Genomic DNA, 14,383 nt, shown 5'->3' on the forward strand with positions numbered 1-14,383 from the left:
GCAGCACCTGCAATCAGCCCAAATAATAGAAACAAGACATGTGCTGTGCTGATCTTGTTTTAGCAGGGAAGAAGCAACATTATTAAGACAGTTGACATAGTTCACATAGTTACTTTAAATATGTCTGATTTCATTTGCAATTTTAGTGAAGTTTCCTATAGGAAATCATTTTCTTTTGCTTCTATTTTTGTGAATATGTGAACAACACTTTGCAAAATTTACACTAAAAAAACTCCAAACATAATTATGGAATAATGGCACTGACTATTCTGCAGAATAGTCTCCAGTGGACCTCAGGAGTGTCTCAGTTTGCACAAGATAAAACAATGGGAGGTGAAATATATTCCAGCAAAATTCTAGGTGTGCACTATGTTTTCAATTGACCATGCCCACCTTGCCTTAAATGAAGTGGTTTAAACATAGCAGGCTGAAAACATGCATCTTGGGCAGGATAAGTTTGTCTTTTCCAACAGCTGAAGTAGCAACATATTGTAATCAGCTGATTTTACATCGAACTGCAGTTTCAGATACAACTGTTAATGCACCCAAAATAGAAATATAACATAACCTCCGATTTGAAACACAAAAGGCTGTCTTCACCATCATATAACACTGACCAATAAAAAGGCTTTGAAATTAATAAAAATAAATTTGACACAGGTTTCTAGGATGAATAATGAGAGAAATAAAATTTTCTAGATTAGATTCTCTGTAGAAACAATAGTAACACAGGAATGAAGCAAAGTAAGAAGAACACCAACAAACATACAAAAATGTAATTTTGGAGATGGCAGGTATTGCTACCACTTACCATATGCTCAGAGGCACATGTTACCAAATTCTTCCAAGCTATACAGGAAGTGGATTGGACTGTGAAAGACCAACCCAAATTGTGTTTGCATGTTGACAAATTTGTAGGGTAGTCCAATATCTCAGAGAGGAGGTCAGGTCTCCTGCTCCCCTGGTGCATTCACTATAGCTGCCCAATTTCCCTGCTTTTTAAAGTTTGATAGAAATATCTGTTGGCTATAGGTACATTCTTAAATCACAAGGTTTTTTGCCTATTCGTGAATATAATTTTCCCGAGAAAGCAAACTAATGGAATTAATAAATAGCCTTTATGGGCAGTAAAGTCTCCTCTATGAAATAACATGATTGCTATACGCTTAATGATATGGTTTTATTAAGTACCTATGCTAGTATCCAATGTATGTGGACAAACCACGGAAATGTCATCACAACAAAGAGTCCTGTAGCATCTCAAAGACTAACATACTTATTATGGCATAAGATTTTGTAGGCCAGAGTCCAGGACACCAGATCATGCAAATCTACCTTTCCATGCCAATCATGAAAATCTACCCTTTCACCAAATATAAGGTCAAAAAGGCTTCCATGTAAGGCACAGAAACACTCTCACTCAAGAAATTTCTCCCCAGATGGACCAAGGTGACCACTATCAGTAGTAAGTAAACTACCACCATCTGTTTGTAGAAGGTTGAACTACAAATGTATTATTTGAAAAGCAGTATCCAATGTACCTATTGAAATTAATAATTATGATTACCTTAGGTCCATCAGTTTCAATGGGTCTGCTTTGAGTACAGTAGGGCCCCGCTTTACAGCGCTTCGCTTTACAGCTTTCCGCTAATACAGCGGTTGTGAATTGTAGAAAGGCCCCGCTTTACAGCGCTTGTTTCGCTTTTACGTTGTTTTTTTGCCGCCGGGTGCCATTTTGGGTCAATGTAAGTCAATGGGATCCGCTTTACAGCAGTTTTCCCTTTACAGCGGTGGTCCGGAACGTAACCTGCTGTATGAGCGGGGCCCTACTGTATAACTTATTTGGATACAAATTATTATTACCAATAGGATGATGATGACGACTACTCTTTGACAGTGTGGGAAATTACCTCTTCCAAGTCATCCTCAGGTGTGCAGGGCGTCTGATCTGTTCGGTCAGTTTGATATGAGATAGAAGAGCCATCAGACTCAAGGGAAGCTTCTTCATCATACCCGAAAAATGTCTCCACCACTGGCTTCTGACCAAATGACAATGTGTAAGTGCAAGCCACTGAACAATGCAAAGATACCCTTTCATATTAAAACATGCAGATCTGACAATACAGGATATCTAGACTTCCTTCTTACATGAATTCTCACATGAAGATTTGCAATATTATTTAATTAACATTAGCACATTTCTTCCTTCTTTTTTCCTTTCCATTATGACATATACTAATTTTTGAGAAACCACATCACATTAAGCAACGATTGCACATCAAATAGAATCTCTAGGTAGTATTCAATGAAGTCATCCCGTCAACTGAAAAGGGTTATAACAGGCAATGGGCAGAATAGAGAAATCAGACAGAGGAGTGAAAGGCTGAGAAATGAAACAGAAACAAAGAAAAGAGGCCTGAAGGGTTCCCATCAATTAAAACTTCTGGATCACCTTAAAGCAGGGATGGGGAATCTGTGGCCCTCCCAATGTTGCTGGACTGTAACTCCCATCTCCCTTCACAATTGGCCATGCTAACTGGGGATGACAGGAGGTGGTGTGCTGCAGATTCCCCAGTCCCACCTTTAAAAGGGTCTGGAAGATTTAAGATTAAACACACCCCTCACTATCCTCCATCCAGACCAGCAGGAGAAACAATTAGCTTCCAAGGACGCATTCTAGCTAAGCAAAAACACTCAAGGAGAGAGAAAAGCTGGGCCAGGGAGGGTGTGGCCTGGGAAGAGTTCTGCAGGCCAGATACAGAGATCTGAAGGGCCAAATTTGGCCCCGGGCCTGAAATTTTCCACTCCTCCTTTATATTGTAATTGCAAATTATTTTATGACTGGAATGGAAACATCAACAGCTATTAGCCATAAACAATTGAGTTGTGTGACAACTTAAAGACTAACAATTTTAGTATGGCATAAACTTTCATGAGCTATAGAACCTCCATGTTTAGAGGCAGTACACCTCAATTCCAGGTGCTGAGGCCAAATAACATGGAAAGGCTATGGCTTTCATGCTTTACTTGTAGGCTTCTCAAAAGCATTTGCCTGGTCACCACTGGCCTGACCCATCAAGGCTCTTTTAATATCCTTATATATGTATTGGAAATAATACATTATTTTCCATTTAATCTCTTACCTTGGGAAATTTTGCAAATTTCTTCCTTTGTTTCCTGTACCTTAAAAGCTTATCACGCTCCTGTAAATAGAAGCAAAATGCATGTTAAGAGACCTATAAATTAGTTTTGAATTCAATTAATATAAGAAACCATCAGTTAGCTCAAGAAAAGAATATTTACAGGAAGTGTGATATTAGCACAGAACATGATATTTAAATTGCACAGATAATCTATAAGGCAAATTGGAATATTACCAAAGGACAGTGATACTAAAATTGTAATTTCCACCCTTTAAAAGCATAATTTGTATTAGCTTCACTTCCAAGCTTCTGCTTTTGGGAGAGAATTCTTTGGCTGGTATCTATGATGAAAACCTTTGCGCTAAAACTGTTCCCATATATCTATATTATATCTATAGCTATCTATATATCGAATTAGTGTCTGCTATTGATAGTATATACATACATATTACCCACAGCAGATGCTGATTGGAATCATTTTGTTATTAATACATGAAACATTACACATTACAGCTGTACTGCATATAAACACAGACAAAAATCAAATCCATATGCTACTTACTATTACACTCTTCACATAGCCAGCAGTTTCTAGGGTCTAGTTCAAAAGAATTAGAATAATGTGTTACATGCAATTATCCTTGTCTCATTTTCTTTAGCAAAATCTTGTAATACTGGTTTATTGTGCAGCCTGCTGTAGATAGTACAACTTATGTATGCTTATTACTCTATTCTTAAAATTTCAGTTGCACTGAGTATCCCTAGCACAGTATTGCTTCTCATACTTTAGACAACCATGCCCCCTTTCTAAACTGAGTAATATCTGCTTTCTCCCATAACCCAGAAACTCCCATAACCCAGAGGTCTGAGCTACCCATAGGCCTGGTTCCTATAACATGCTAAGCCAAACCTTGGCTTAGCGAGACCATGTGAATGTGTGGGCTCTTGGAGAGGAGCGTGTACATGCTTTGCTGCTCCCCAGTCATTTTTACTGGTGTGTCATGCATGCTGTCTGAACCAGGACTTGTGGTTAAACTTATCCTCACTAACTATGAGCTGTATCTAGGTATGGGGGAGAAATTCAATTCAGTTTGCATTTAAAGCTGAACCCATCAAATTTGCACATTTCAAAACAGTATGAGAAATGAAACACAGCCGTCCTTTGAAATGCACACATTTGAATTTTGCGATGCAGTACTCCAACCAAAGAATGTTTACAAAAATGCATATATTAGGAGAAAATGTTCATACAGTGAATATATTAGTGAAAGTAAAATACAAAAATACATCATATTGGGGGAAATTGTTTGCAAAAATGTTTGTTAGTCAAAACTGCTTACAAAGATGTCTTTATTACAAGAAATTCACACTGAAATGCTGAAGAATTTTGATGAGGATTAAAATGTGGAGAACTGAATTTAAGGTTGGAAAAATGAGAAACTGAGAGAAAGAAAATTGATAGATCCTTCCATCCCTAGCTTATCCAAGAACAAATGTTGACTACAGCTTATGCTTAGTGAGGAATGCTTAACCATGAGTTCTGGTAACGTGCTAAGCCAAACCTTGGCTTACCTTAACACAGCACGGCAGTCTGCAGGTTTGTGCAAACTAGCTCATACAGCAGACTGAAGTGGTTAAATCCTGAGGTGATATTGTGTACCATTCCAGACTGCAAATTGTGCCATGTAAAAAACAAAACCCCTCCTTGCAAGGAAAAAATCTAAAGCAAAAGAGAGAAAGGATCTAATCCAGATCACTCCCTTCTATGCAAGTATTCCACTTGCAGGGAATTTTGTCTTGTTTTACTTGGAGAAACATTGAAAATGTATTCACCCATCTGCAGTGGTACAATCTTCAAACCTCATGAGTTTACCACCTCATTCTGGTGAATGTGTAGAGGAGGCCTATAGTATCCTGGCTCCTACAGATTTGAACACCTGCTTCTTCTCTTCCCCACCTTTTGAACTTGTCTTGTTTAGCTTCTACACTCCCCCGCATCACTTCTCCATGATTTGACACACATAAAATCTCTGCACCTTAATCTCTACACATCAGGGACCTGAGGGCCTCCAAATGTTGTTGGTGGACTCTAACTCCCATCAGCCTCAGCCAGCATAGCTAATGGCCAGGGATGATTGGAGTTGTTGTCCAGAAACATCTGGAAGGCCACAGGTTCCCCCCGCCATATCTTGGCTCCCCACACAGGTCCTAGTGGTTGTTCTCAGAGAGTGAAGATAGGCACAGCCAGTGCAAAGCTACATGGCAACTAAAGAAGGTTAGCCTTACTGACTGATGATGATGACAACGAGTTTTCTCTTACCTTTGAAAGTTCATCTATGATATTTTGCTGCTCAATGATTTGTAACCTTAGAAATTCAACTGCTCTTTCATCTTGGCTCTGATCAAGGTCATTTAAAGAACTTGGTCTCCTTACTGTCCTCACCCTTTGTCTCTGAAGTAACAGAACAAATATCAAGAGACTGATTAGAGTGTTTCTTCTGCTAATGTTATTTAATCCTACCCTGCTGGGTGACAAACTGTCACTCACTCAATGCTTATATATACAGTAAACATGACAAAATTATTATCAAAATATAAAATCAACAGGTTTTAAAAACAACTGTGATTCTATCATTTTAAGTGCACAAGGCTAGAAGCTAAGGCACAGGGTGAAAAGGGCATATACTGGGGCCTGGATTCAGATTAGGGTTGCCAGGTTCACGGCCTGAGACTGCTCCTGTATGTTTAGGAGAAGAGAAAGTCAGCCAAGTGCAGGTGTTCTTGCAACACTGTAATGGGAAAAACTACAAGGTGCAATTCTCCCTCCCCCTTGCCCAACTTTTAAAGATACAGAAGACCTCTTGGAGGCTGGGCCTGGCAACGAAGAGGTCCTCTGTATCTTTAAAAGTTGTGCAGGGGGAAGGGAGAATTCGTCCTTGTGGTTTTTCCCATTACGGTGTTGCAAGAACACCTGCACTTGGCTGACTTTCTCTTCTCCTAAAGATACAGGATCAGTCTCAGGCCCTGAACCTGGCAACCCTAATTCAGATTGTCCTTGTGAGCAACAGTATGCATGCCATTCATTCAACCTGGATGGAAATATGTATCCCACGCATACCATGTAGAGTGAATAGGGCGCATACACACACATACATACATACATAAGCAGCCCAAAAGTGCAACTTTGTAGTAGGTACTGTAAAGTATTATTAGGGTAAATTATGTGTGCTATGTATTTTGAGCTGTTGCTCTGCCTCAGGAGAATAGAATACCGTATAAATACAATAGTGCAAAACAATTTGACAATTGTGAATCTGAATGTGTATCTGCATCCATTCTCTATGATTCCAGTTCCAGTAAAGACACCATGAATGGAAACTGCCTGTTCCTTTCTGGATCAAAAAGTGAGAAATCTGCATAATTTTCCACCTAAAGACAGATCTCAACATCCGTAACAGAATGAAAAGGATAAGTCTGTTCTCCTGTCCCAGAACTGGAGAGATTCCAACACTGAAGTTAGCTCTTTCTGGCCAACTTCCATTTCATTCCATCTGTTGCAGAGTGGGTACATGTAGAAACAAAAATTCTAAGGGACACGAAGGAAATACAACAATCATTTAATTGAAGGCCCTTGAACTCATACGTATTTGCTCATCACTTCTCTTAATTTTAAACAATCTTGAGTGACACACACACACACAAATAATATAATCACATCCTATGGCAGCATTTATTATTTACCTCAATATAATTGTGGATGAATATGCAAAATGATATGAATCTGTGACATTTTACATGTATGCATAAAACTGTATGCTGACTGCATTTGCACACATTTATTTATTTACCCAGTTTATAAACTGCCCTTCATCATATTGCAATCCCAGTGTGGTTTCCAACAGAATATAAGCACATCCAAATGCTAATAAGATAAAGTTAAGCAATGTAAAACATGGGCTGCATGAGCATGCATGATGTATACCAGTGTGCTTCATTTGCAAATATTATGTTTGGAGAATGTGGCAAATGGGATATATGAATACATGCAATATATAATTAATTAGTTAGTTACTCTACTCCAATCTGAAACTGAGCCTGGTAGACTATAGCTTCATCAGTTCCCTTCTACTCCATTAACTTTAGCAAGTTCAGGGAAAGCTACAAAAATAGTGGACACAATTCAGAGTAGCCTTCTCCAGCCTGATGTAATCCAGATGATTTGGACTTCAAATCCCATCAACCCCAAACAACATAGCCAATGGTCAGGAATGATGGGAGCTGTAGCCCAAATCATATGGAGGGCGCTAGATTGGGAAGGCTGATCCAGCATGCTTCTGCTTGAACCTGCTATGTTCACTTTTGTTTCACCTTACTTTTCCAACATGGAAACAATAGCCCAGTTCTAACATCTACTGCAGTTTGTTGTTGTTGTTGCTCAGAGGGTGTTTGTTCATGTGTGTTAGGAAGGGGAGGATTGCTGGACTGCTGGGACAAAAACAGGTACACATGCCCAAACGCTAGTACAGTGAAAATTTGTTATAACACATGGGTCAGGGGACAAGGATGCACCTGTGTTATAGGGCTTCCGCATTATAATAAAAACTGTACTGAAAGGATTAAAGCCAGTGAGTACGGGTTCCTAGAGAGGCAAAAAAAGTCACTGCAGCTGAGAAATGGAGTGGGAAGGAAGAAGAAAAGGTAAGAGAAAGGGAAAAACAAGTTAAAAAAATAAAGCTCCACATACAATAATGTAAGAACTTGGAGAAGGCTCAAGAGATAAATGTCCCTTAGGAAAAAACCTACCAGAAAGGAAAAGGGTAGAAGGGAAGGGAGATATCAGGAAAGAGATTTGTGAAAAGAGGAAAAAATACTTAGAAACAACCAGAAGAAGCAAACGGAGGACTCATCAGGGACAAGGAGCACAGAGGACAATAAAACAAGGTATAACAAACAGAAAAAAATACGTATAGTGTTTTACTTGGGGGACATGGTTATACCTGTGGTATATCCGAATGAGGTTATACCTGTGGTATATCTGAATGAGAAGCACTGTAATGAGCTTTCACAGTATACACATCTGAAGTTCCTGGGTCTTGTCCATTACAAAGGAGTTACATTGATTCCAGTGGACTGACTTGTGTTTTATGATCAGCCTTAAATGCAAATAGGGCTGAGGCAGAATCACTCCCCTTTGGCTTTAAATTGATCAGCCTTGAATTGGTTTGAGGAGTGTGGCATTAGCAATACACTACACAAAATCACAGGAGAAAAAAGGGAAATAAAAACACATTCTCAGCATCATTTCGGACAGTGGTAATATTTTGCTTAAAGATTATTACTTTAAAAAATACTTGCAACTAATATTAAGTTGTTTTATGATCTTGTATACCTTACTATGAAAACTTACCATTTCTAAATTCTCTTGTGTTACAAATTTGAGCTTGTTTTCCATACGACGTAAGGCATGAGACAAATCTTCATTTTTCCTACTTAGGCGTTTATTTTTGTCTAGCAGTGGTTTATACTGGCTTTCGGCTTCTCTTAGACGTTTCAACTGAAAAATGAATAACAAATATTTAGACAGAAGTAGCAAAGCTGCTGAATGTTGATGACGTAAATATCAAAAGACAAATAATGTACATGTTCTGTGGAACTGTCCACTTATTCCAAAATTATGGATACAAATATTGGAAAAAATTAAGGACATTACATTTATTATTTTCTTCCATTTATATCCCATCTTTTATTATTATTATTATTATTATTATTATTATTATTATTATTATTATTATTAATTAGATTTGTTAGACGCCCATCTGGCAGAGATTAGTCTGCCACTCTGGACAACATACAACAAAAACACAAATACAATCCATATAAAAACATAGACAGAAAACATTAAAAGATTAAAAAGTTATGGAACCCAAGATGGCATGCAAGTGGTTCTCAGATGGCCTCACATCCAGGCATTGACCACACCAGGGCTAGCGCCAATCATGACTGGGCCCTTGGGCACCAGCCTGCCCTAGGCCCCCAGCGACATAAGGCTGAACACCCCTGCCCAATACAGATTGTGTGGGGCTTAAAGAAGCTTGCCTGCCTGACTTACCTGTCACATCAGCATGTAATCACATGCTGTGTGCACATGCCTGCCATCACCCAAGATGGTGGTAGGGGCACCAACCCCTTAGGGATGTCCCCACCACCATCTTCAGTGGTGGTAGATATACACGCAGAGCATGCAGAACATGTGCCAAGTAGGTGGGGAGGGTGGGCTTATTTAAGCCCCGCAACGCCTGTATGGGGAAGTCCCTGGGGTTGTTTTGCAATCCATGGCAGTGTCGGGGCACTGAGTTCTGAAACCCAACACTTCTATAGATCATCCAGCAGGAGCTTCACCCTTCCACCCTAAGAAAGGGCTCCTCAGGGGCCCTTGGCCAAGGCCCAACCTAGCCACCTGCTGGCACCAGTCCCGGACTACTCTCAGACCTGCTTAGCTTCAGCTAGGTGGTGACCTCATGTGCCTTCAGATCATACCCTTGGACATGGGAAATCCCAGGTATATTATAATTCTATTGAGATATATGAAAGGAATTGGATCAGACCTAGATAATGATTCAGATATTTATTTATTTGTTTATTTATTGTATTGTTGTATTATTGCATTATCTATTGATGGCAGCAAAAATTTTAATGGTTCAACATTGGCCGAAAAAGTCAAAGTACAAAAATGCAGCATTAATTTAGAAAAATTAAAAGATAAAAAAGCATTTTGCATGAATCCCAAGATATAACCTTTTAAAAATGTTGCTGGCTTAAAATATAAGGAGAAGGGCTCTTCTTCCACAATACACTTTATGGAAGAATGACACATGACTTCAGCTTTTGTTTTTAAGGGATGGTCATGTTGAATGATAAGTGGCAGCCAATACTCTCCTTCTTAAGATATGCTTACATTGTTTTATGAATGAAACATTGTGGAGATATTCCATTGCAAGCCTGGATCACTAGTACAGAAATGGAAAAGAAGGCAAGTGCCTTTGCTTCCAGTGCTTGCAATTGCCTCATTGAATATGCAAACCCCAGATGCAGCCCCAGATTATACTGCGGAATTGCTGCTCTAATGTCCTCTATAAATTTAGGCTATATGGATTTTTCCAACATGCCATCATGCTTTAGTGCACTTGCTCTGTGAAATATAGGATTTGTCCCAATAAATGCCATTAACTAGCCTTTAAAAAGAATACGGATGTGGTAGCAATTTGCACTGGGGGGAAGGGGGAAGTTCCAGAAGTGTAACTCTGTGGACTTGATCAGAATTACACTGGGAAACTGGAGCCTCAGCAAATGTTAAATAGTAAGCGCTTTTTACTATTTAAATGGTAAGTGCTTTTTTTTTTTTCATTCAACAGGTTCTAGATTCAGTACCTGGAAGTTTCCAGTAAAACAAGGATCAGGTAACAGGTGACAGGACCTCTGCCTGAATCCCTGGAGAGGGATTGCCAGTCTGAGTAAACAAAAACGGGCTAGTAGATGGATAGTTTGACCTGATATGTGGCACCTTCCTCTCTCCCACTTTTCACTTCCACCAGACTTAACCTTAATAATTAATTACGCTGAAATCTATTGCAGGGATGGGGAATCTACAGCCTTCCAGATGTTCCTAGATAACTCCAGTTGCCCCTCTCCATTAGCCATGCTGGCTGGGGCTGGTGGGAACTGGAGTCCAATACCACTGGGAAGGCCACAGGTTCTCTACCCCTAATCTACAGGATGTCAGTGTGCAAAAATTCGTCTGGAAACAGTGGCCTCAGATTGAAAAAAAGGTTAATCCTCTAAATGCTGATGCAAACTATAGATACTAGAAAACATTTTGTCCAGTGCCAGTTCAAGAAAGAGAGAAAATGCCTTCTTGGGCCAAAAACAGTTACCAGTGAACTCTTGAGTGGCTTTGAATCTGCCATAGAGAATGGATGTGTCCTTGCCATCAGTCAACAATGTTCTGAGCATGCCCTACGTCAGCCTCAGTGTTTAATGAGTTTGTTATTCATCCAAACATCAGATGATGAGAGAAGTTCTTAACCCCAAATGCAATTCTACTTCAGCAAGGCATCTTCTTTAGAGAAAGACAGAGCTTTGTAATATATTTCTGCCCCAGCCTATAGCTGACAAAGACTGAACAGCTTTGATTTCTAAAATGATTCAGGTAAATTTATGAACTCTTTATAACCATAAGCATTTATCTTCTACATTATGTCAGTGTATTAGTTAGGATGCTATTTTATGTTCCTTTCTATATATCTGAAAGTATATCTAGTTTCTTAGGTTCTTTAAATCTCTTGCTGTCAGGAAGTCTTGTCAAATGCTCTCAAAAATAGGCAAGTGTATGTTGGTAAATCTCTTGAGTTAAAGAAATATACCCTGCTGACCTAGGTATAGGGAGGTTGGATGGTGGCAATAGAGTTGAATCCAGGATATCATCTGACAGGCCTAGTCTTATCAGTAAGAGTACAAAAAGTCAACCTGCTCTAGTGTCAAGTCCACGAGGTGCATGGATGAAGTGTACCTGCCCAGAAGTGTATCAGAAGTGATTTTATGTCAATATGTGATTTCTTACAAGCTCATTTCGTTCCTCTGACAGTAATGCATTCCGATCTTCCAGTTTCCTGATGATTGCACTTAGTTCAGCTATTTTAAGTTGGAAACGCCGGGCATCCCTTTCATCCAACTGCTGTTCCTAAAACAAAGAACAACTGCAAATAACTGTTCATAGAGGAAACTTATTTTAGAGCTCTTTACAAACCCCATATTCTTCCCTTGCCGAATCCATCCATTCCTGACTAATTATACTAACATATATATGTAATCTATGCCTTAATACTGAAAAATGAAACCAACAGAAATTCAAGAAAGAAGGTATGTGAGAGAGGAGGCAAATGCAAAAAAGAAGAAGGTATGCATATGTAAATAGAGTCACAAATGCCATATTTGGAAATATGAAAGAAAACATTGAAAATTACTGCAATGTTTCCTATATATGCCACTGTTGAATTGAATGCTTTAAAACAGGTGAGCTGCCTACAATTTCCTTATGGTAAAGTGAGATTTATAAATACTGAAATATAAAATGTAACAAGTATGTGCAATTCTACCATTGCAAATGTTTCTTTCCCATGGAGTTGTGAATCTAACTGAGCATCTAAATGGGTCACTTGAAAATCATAGGATTGCGTTTTAAAATCAATCCACAAGTGAAAATGTTTAACTTAAATAGAAAATGAATACAAATATAAGAGTAGGCATCATCATTTTGTAGAGTGAAATAATGCTTTCATTATATTAACATAGCCTTTACATTTCTTCTTGAATTGCTATCTGTTTTACTTTATTTGGAAACACTTATGTATAATGCCTTGATTCAAGCAAACCAATGAATATCTTTGGCCCAAATGACACTCAACAGCGCTAGGATTCTTCATTCAACAGGTGCAGGAGAGGCTTGGAACAAAGGATAGAAAAGATTTTGTGTTCATGTTTTTCATAAAAAATATCTACATTTCAAATTAAGCAGCACTACAAAATAAATCTTGATGAGGATCAACAATGAAAAGAAATTCAACAAATGTCAGAGGAAAAAATATCTATTATTAGCAAATTAATAGAGAAGCTGGAAGAGTGACATAGTTACATAGAAAGCCAGCATAAAAAGGTGGGTTTAGATTTAATGGAGGAAGAGACTGCAAACAGTATGAACGAAACAGCAAAGAGCATGTTTGTTGGTATCCCAGATGCCTAAGAATAATTTCTGGAAATGGGCATATTACTTCTTTTTTCCCACTAGTAAAATCAGTTTTGTGGTCGCTAGCAACAATGCTGGTAAGTAGCCCTGAAAATTAGTAAACATCCATTAATCAGTTAGTTATGCAATTGCATGGTGTATCTCACAGAAAACATTCCAAGCTGTCAAACTAAGGCAAAGTGTCAAGGTGACCTGTGTTTTGTGTTTTGTTTTTGTTTTAAAAGCAACCAACATCTGACACTGAAATTTTTACCTGCTGGCAAATTAAATAAAAAACAAACAGAATAAACCATGCGGTTACATGGCCAAATTAGATTTCAAATCCTGTTGACTTTCCCTAGAGCAGAAGTGAGAAACCTCTTGCCCTTCAGATGTTGCTGGATTACAGATCCCCATTACCCCTGACCATTGGGCACCCTGGCTGGGACTGATAGGAGCTGGAATCCAACGACATCTGGAGGGTTGCAGGTTCCCCACCATTGTCCTAGAGGGAAAAAGAATTTCTTGCTGGAATGTACACTCACTCATCAAGATTTTGGCATATTTGTTTCAGGCAAAACCACTAGAAAGTGCTTACAGGACTTCCTGAATGATCTGAAGTGTCTCCTGCACCACTTGCATGAGGAAGTTCCCGCTTGGGACTGCTCAGATGCCGGTCAGCCTCTCTGAGCTGGGAAAGTTGTTCATCTAAAGCCTCCTTTTGGAGCTGAAGTCTCTGAGCATGCCCGGCTTGAACCCCTAACTCTCTTTCCAGCACGTAGACTGCTCTGTCTTTAAATTTGATCTCCTCCATCTACAAGGAGAATAAAATACAATCACATACAGGCATGCACGGTACAGTTCCGGCGTTGCCATAGTAACTGGCAGCATCCTTGCTCGTGGAGCATTTTAGACGATACCCAGAGGTAAAATACATCAAATTCAATTCTACAGAGTTCACATCCTTTAACACTGAAAAGCAGCACTGGTTTTGAAAAAGAAAACAGCAAAAAAGAGTATGCTTGACAGTGATAATAATAATCTCACTTATTATCTCTTATAGTGAACCACTTTCAGCAAAGGAAATAATTTTTTCTACTAAAGAACTGTTTTTGATTATTTCTTATGTCTATGTATTACACTGAAATCTTCACACCAGGTTTACTGTAGAGAAAGATGGTTAAGTATGTTTCAGTAGCCTTTGAATCAGTTTCAAAACTCAGAATTGGAGGAGTGGCTCGTGCATATGTTAAAGTTTAGGAACCTGGATTTTGTAAGGCAAAAAATATTTTTCATTTGATTGGTGAAGAAGTGGGTTCACTTGCTGATTGTTACATTGAGAATTTGATGGGGAAGAATTATGTTATATCCTAAACAAAACAGATAATACTACTTTAATCTCAAGTTCGGAACAAATAATATAACTCCACAGAATCATTGTGACTTTTTTTGCTGTTCATGT

The 14,383-nt window shown here is 38.8% G+C and overlaps 1 protein-coding gene across 1 annotated transcript in view; it reads right to left on the reverse strand.

The window, feature by feature from the left end:
- The window catches only part of JAKMIP3 (Janus kinase and microtubule interacting protein 3), a 181,093-nt gene that overhangs the window by 38,440 nt on the left and 128,270 nt on the right, over nucleotides 1–14,383 (reverse strand). Inside the window, exons 4-10 of the mRNA XM_061634362.1 lie at nucleotides 13,520–13,735; nucleotides 11,761–11,880; nucleotides 8,551–8,697; nucleotides 5,464–5,595; nucleotides 3,706–3,741; nucleotides 3,144–3,203; nucleotides 1,911–2,039 (exon numbers count right to left, since the gene is read on the reverse strand). Coding sequence (XP_061490346.1) covers nucleotides 1,911–2,039; nucleotides 3,144–3,203; nucleotides 3,706–3,741; nucleotides 5,464–5,595; nucleotides 8,551–8,697; nucleotides 11,761–11,880; nucleotides 13,520–13,735 — 840 coding nt within the window. The remainder of the gene's footprint in view (nucleotides 1–1,910; nucleotides 2,040–3,143; nucleotides 3,204–3,705; nucleotides 3,742–5,463; nucleotides 5,596–8,550; nucleotides 8,698–11,760; nucleotides 11,881–13,519; nucleotides 13,736–14,383) is intronic.

This window comes from Rhineura floridana, chromosome 7 (genome assembly GCF_030035675.1).
Source record: "Rhineura floridana isolate rRhiFlo1 chromosome 7, rRhiFlo1.hap2, whole genome shotgun sequence".
Lineage (NCBI taxonomy): Eukaryota > Metazoa > Chordata > Lepidosauria > Squamata > Rhineuridae > Rhineura > Rhineura floridana.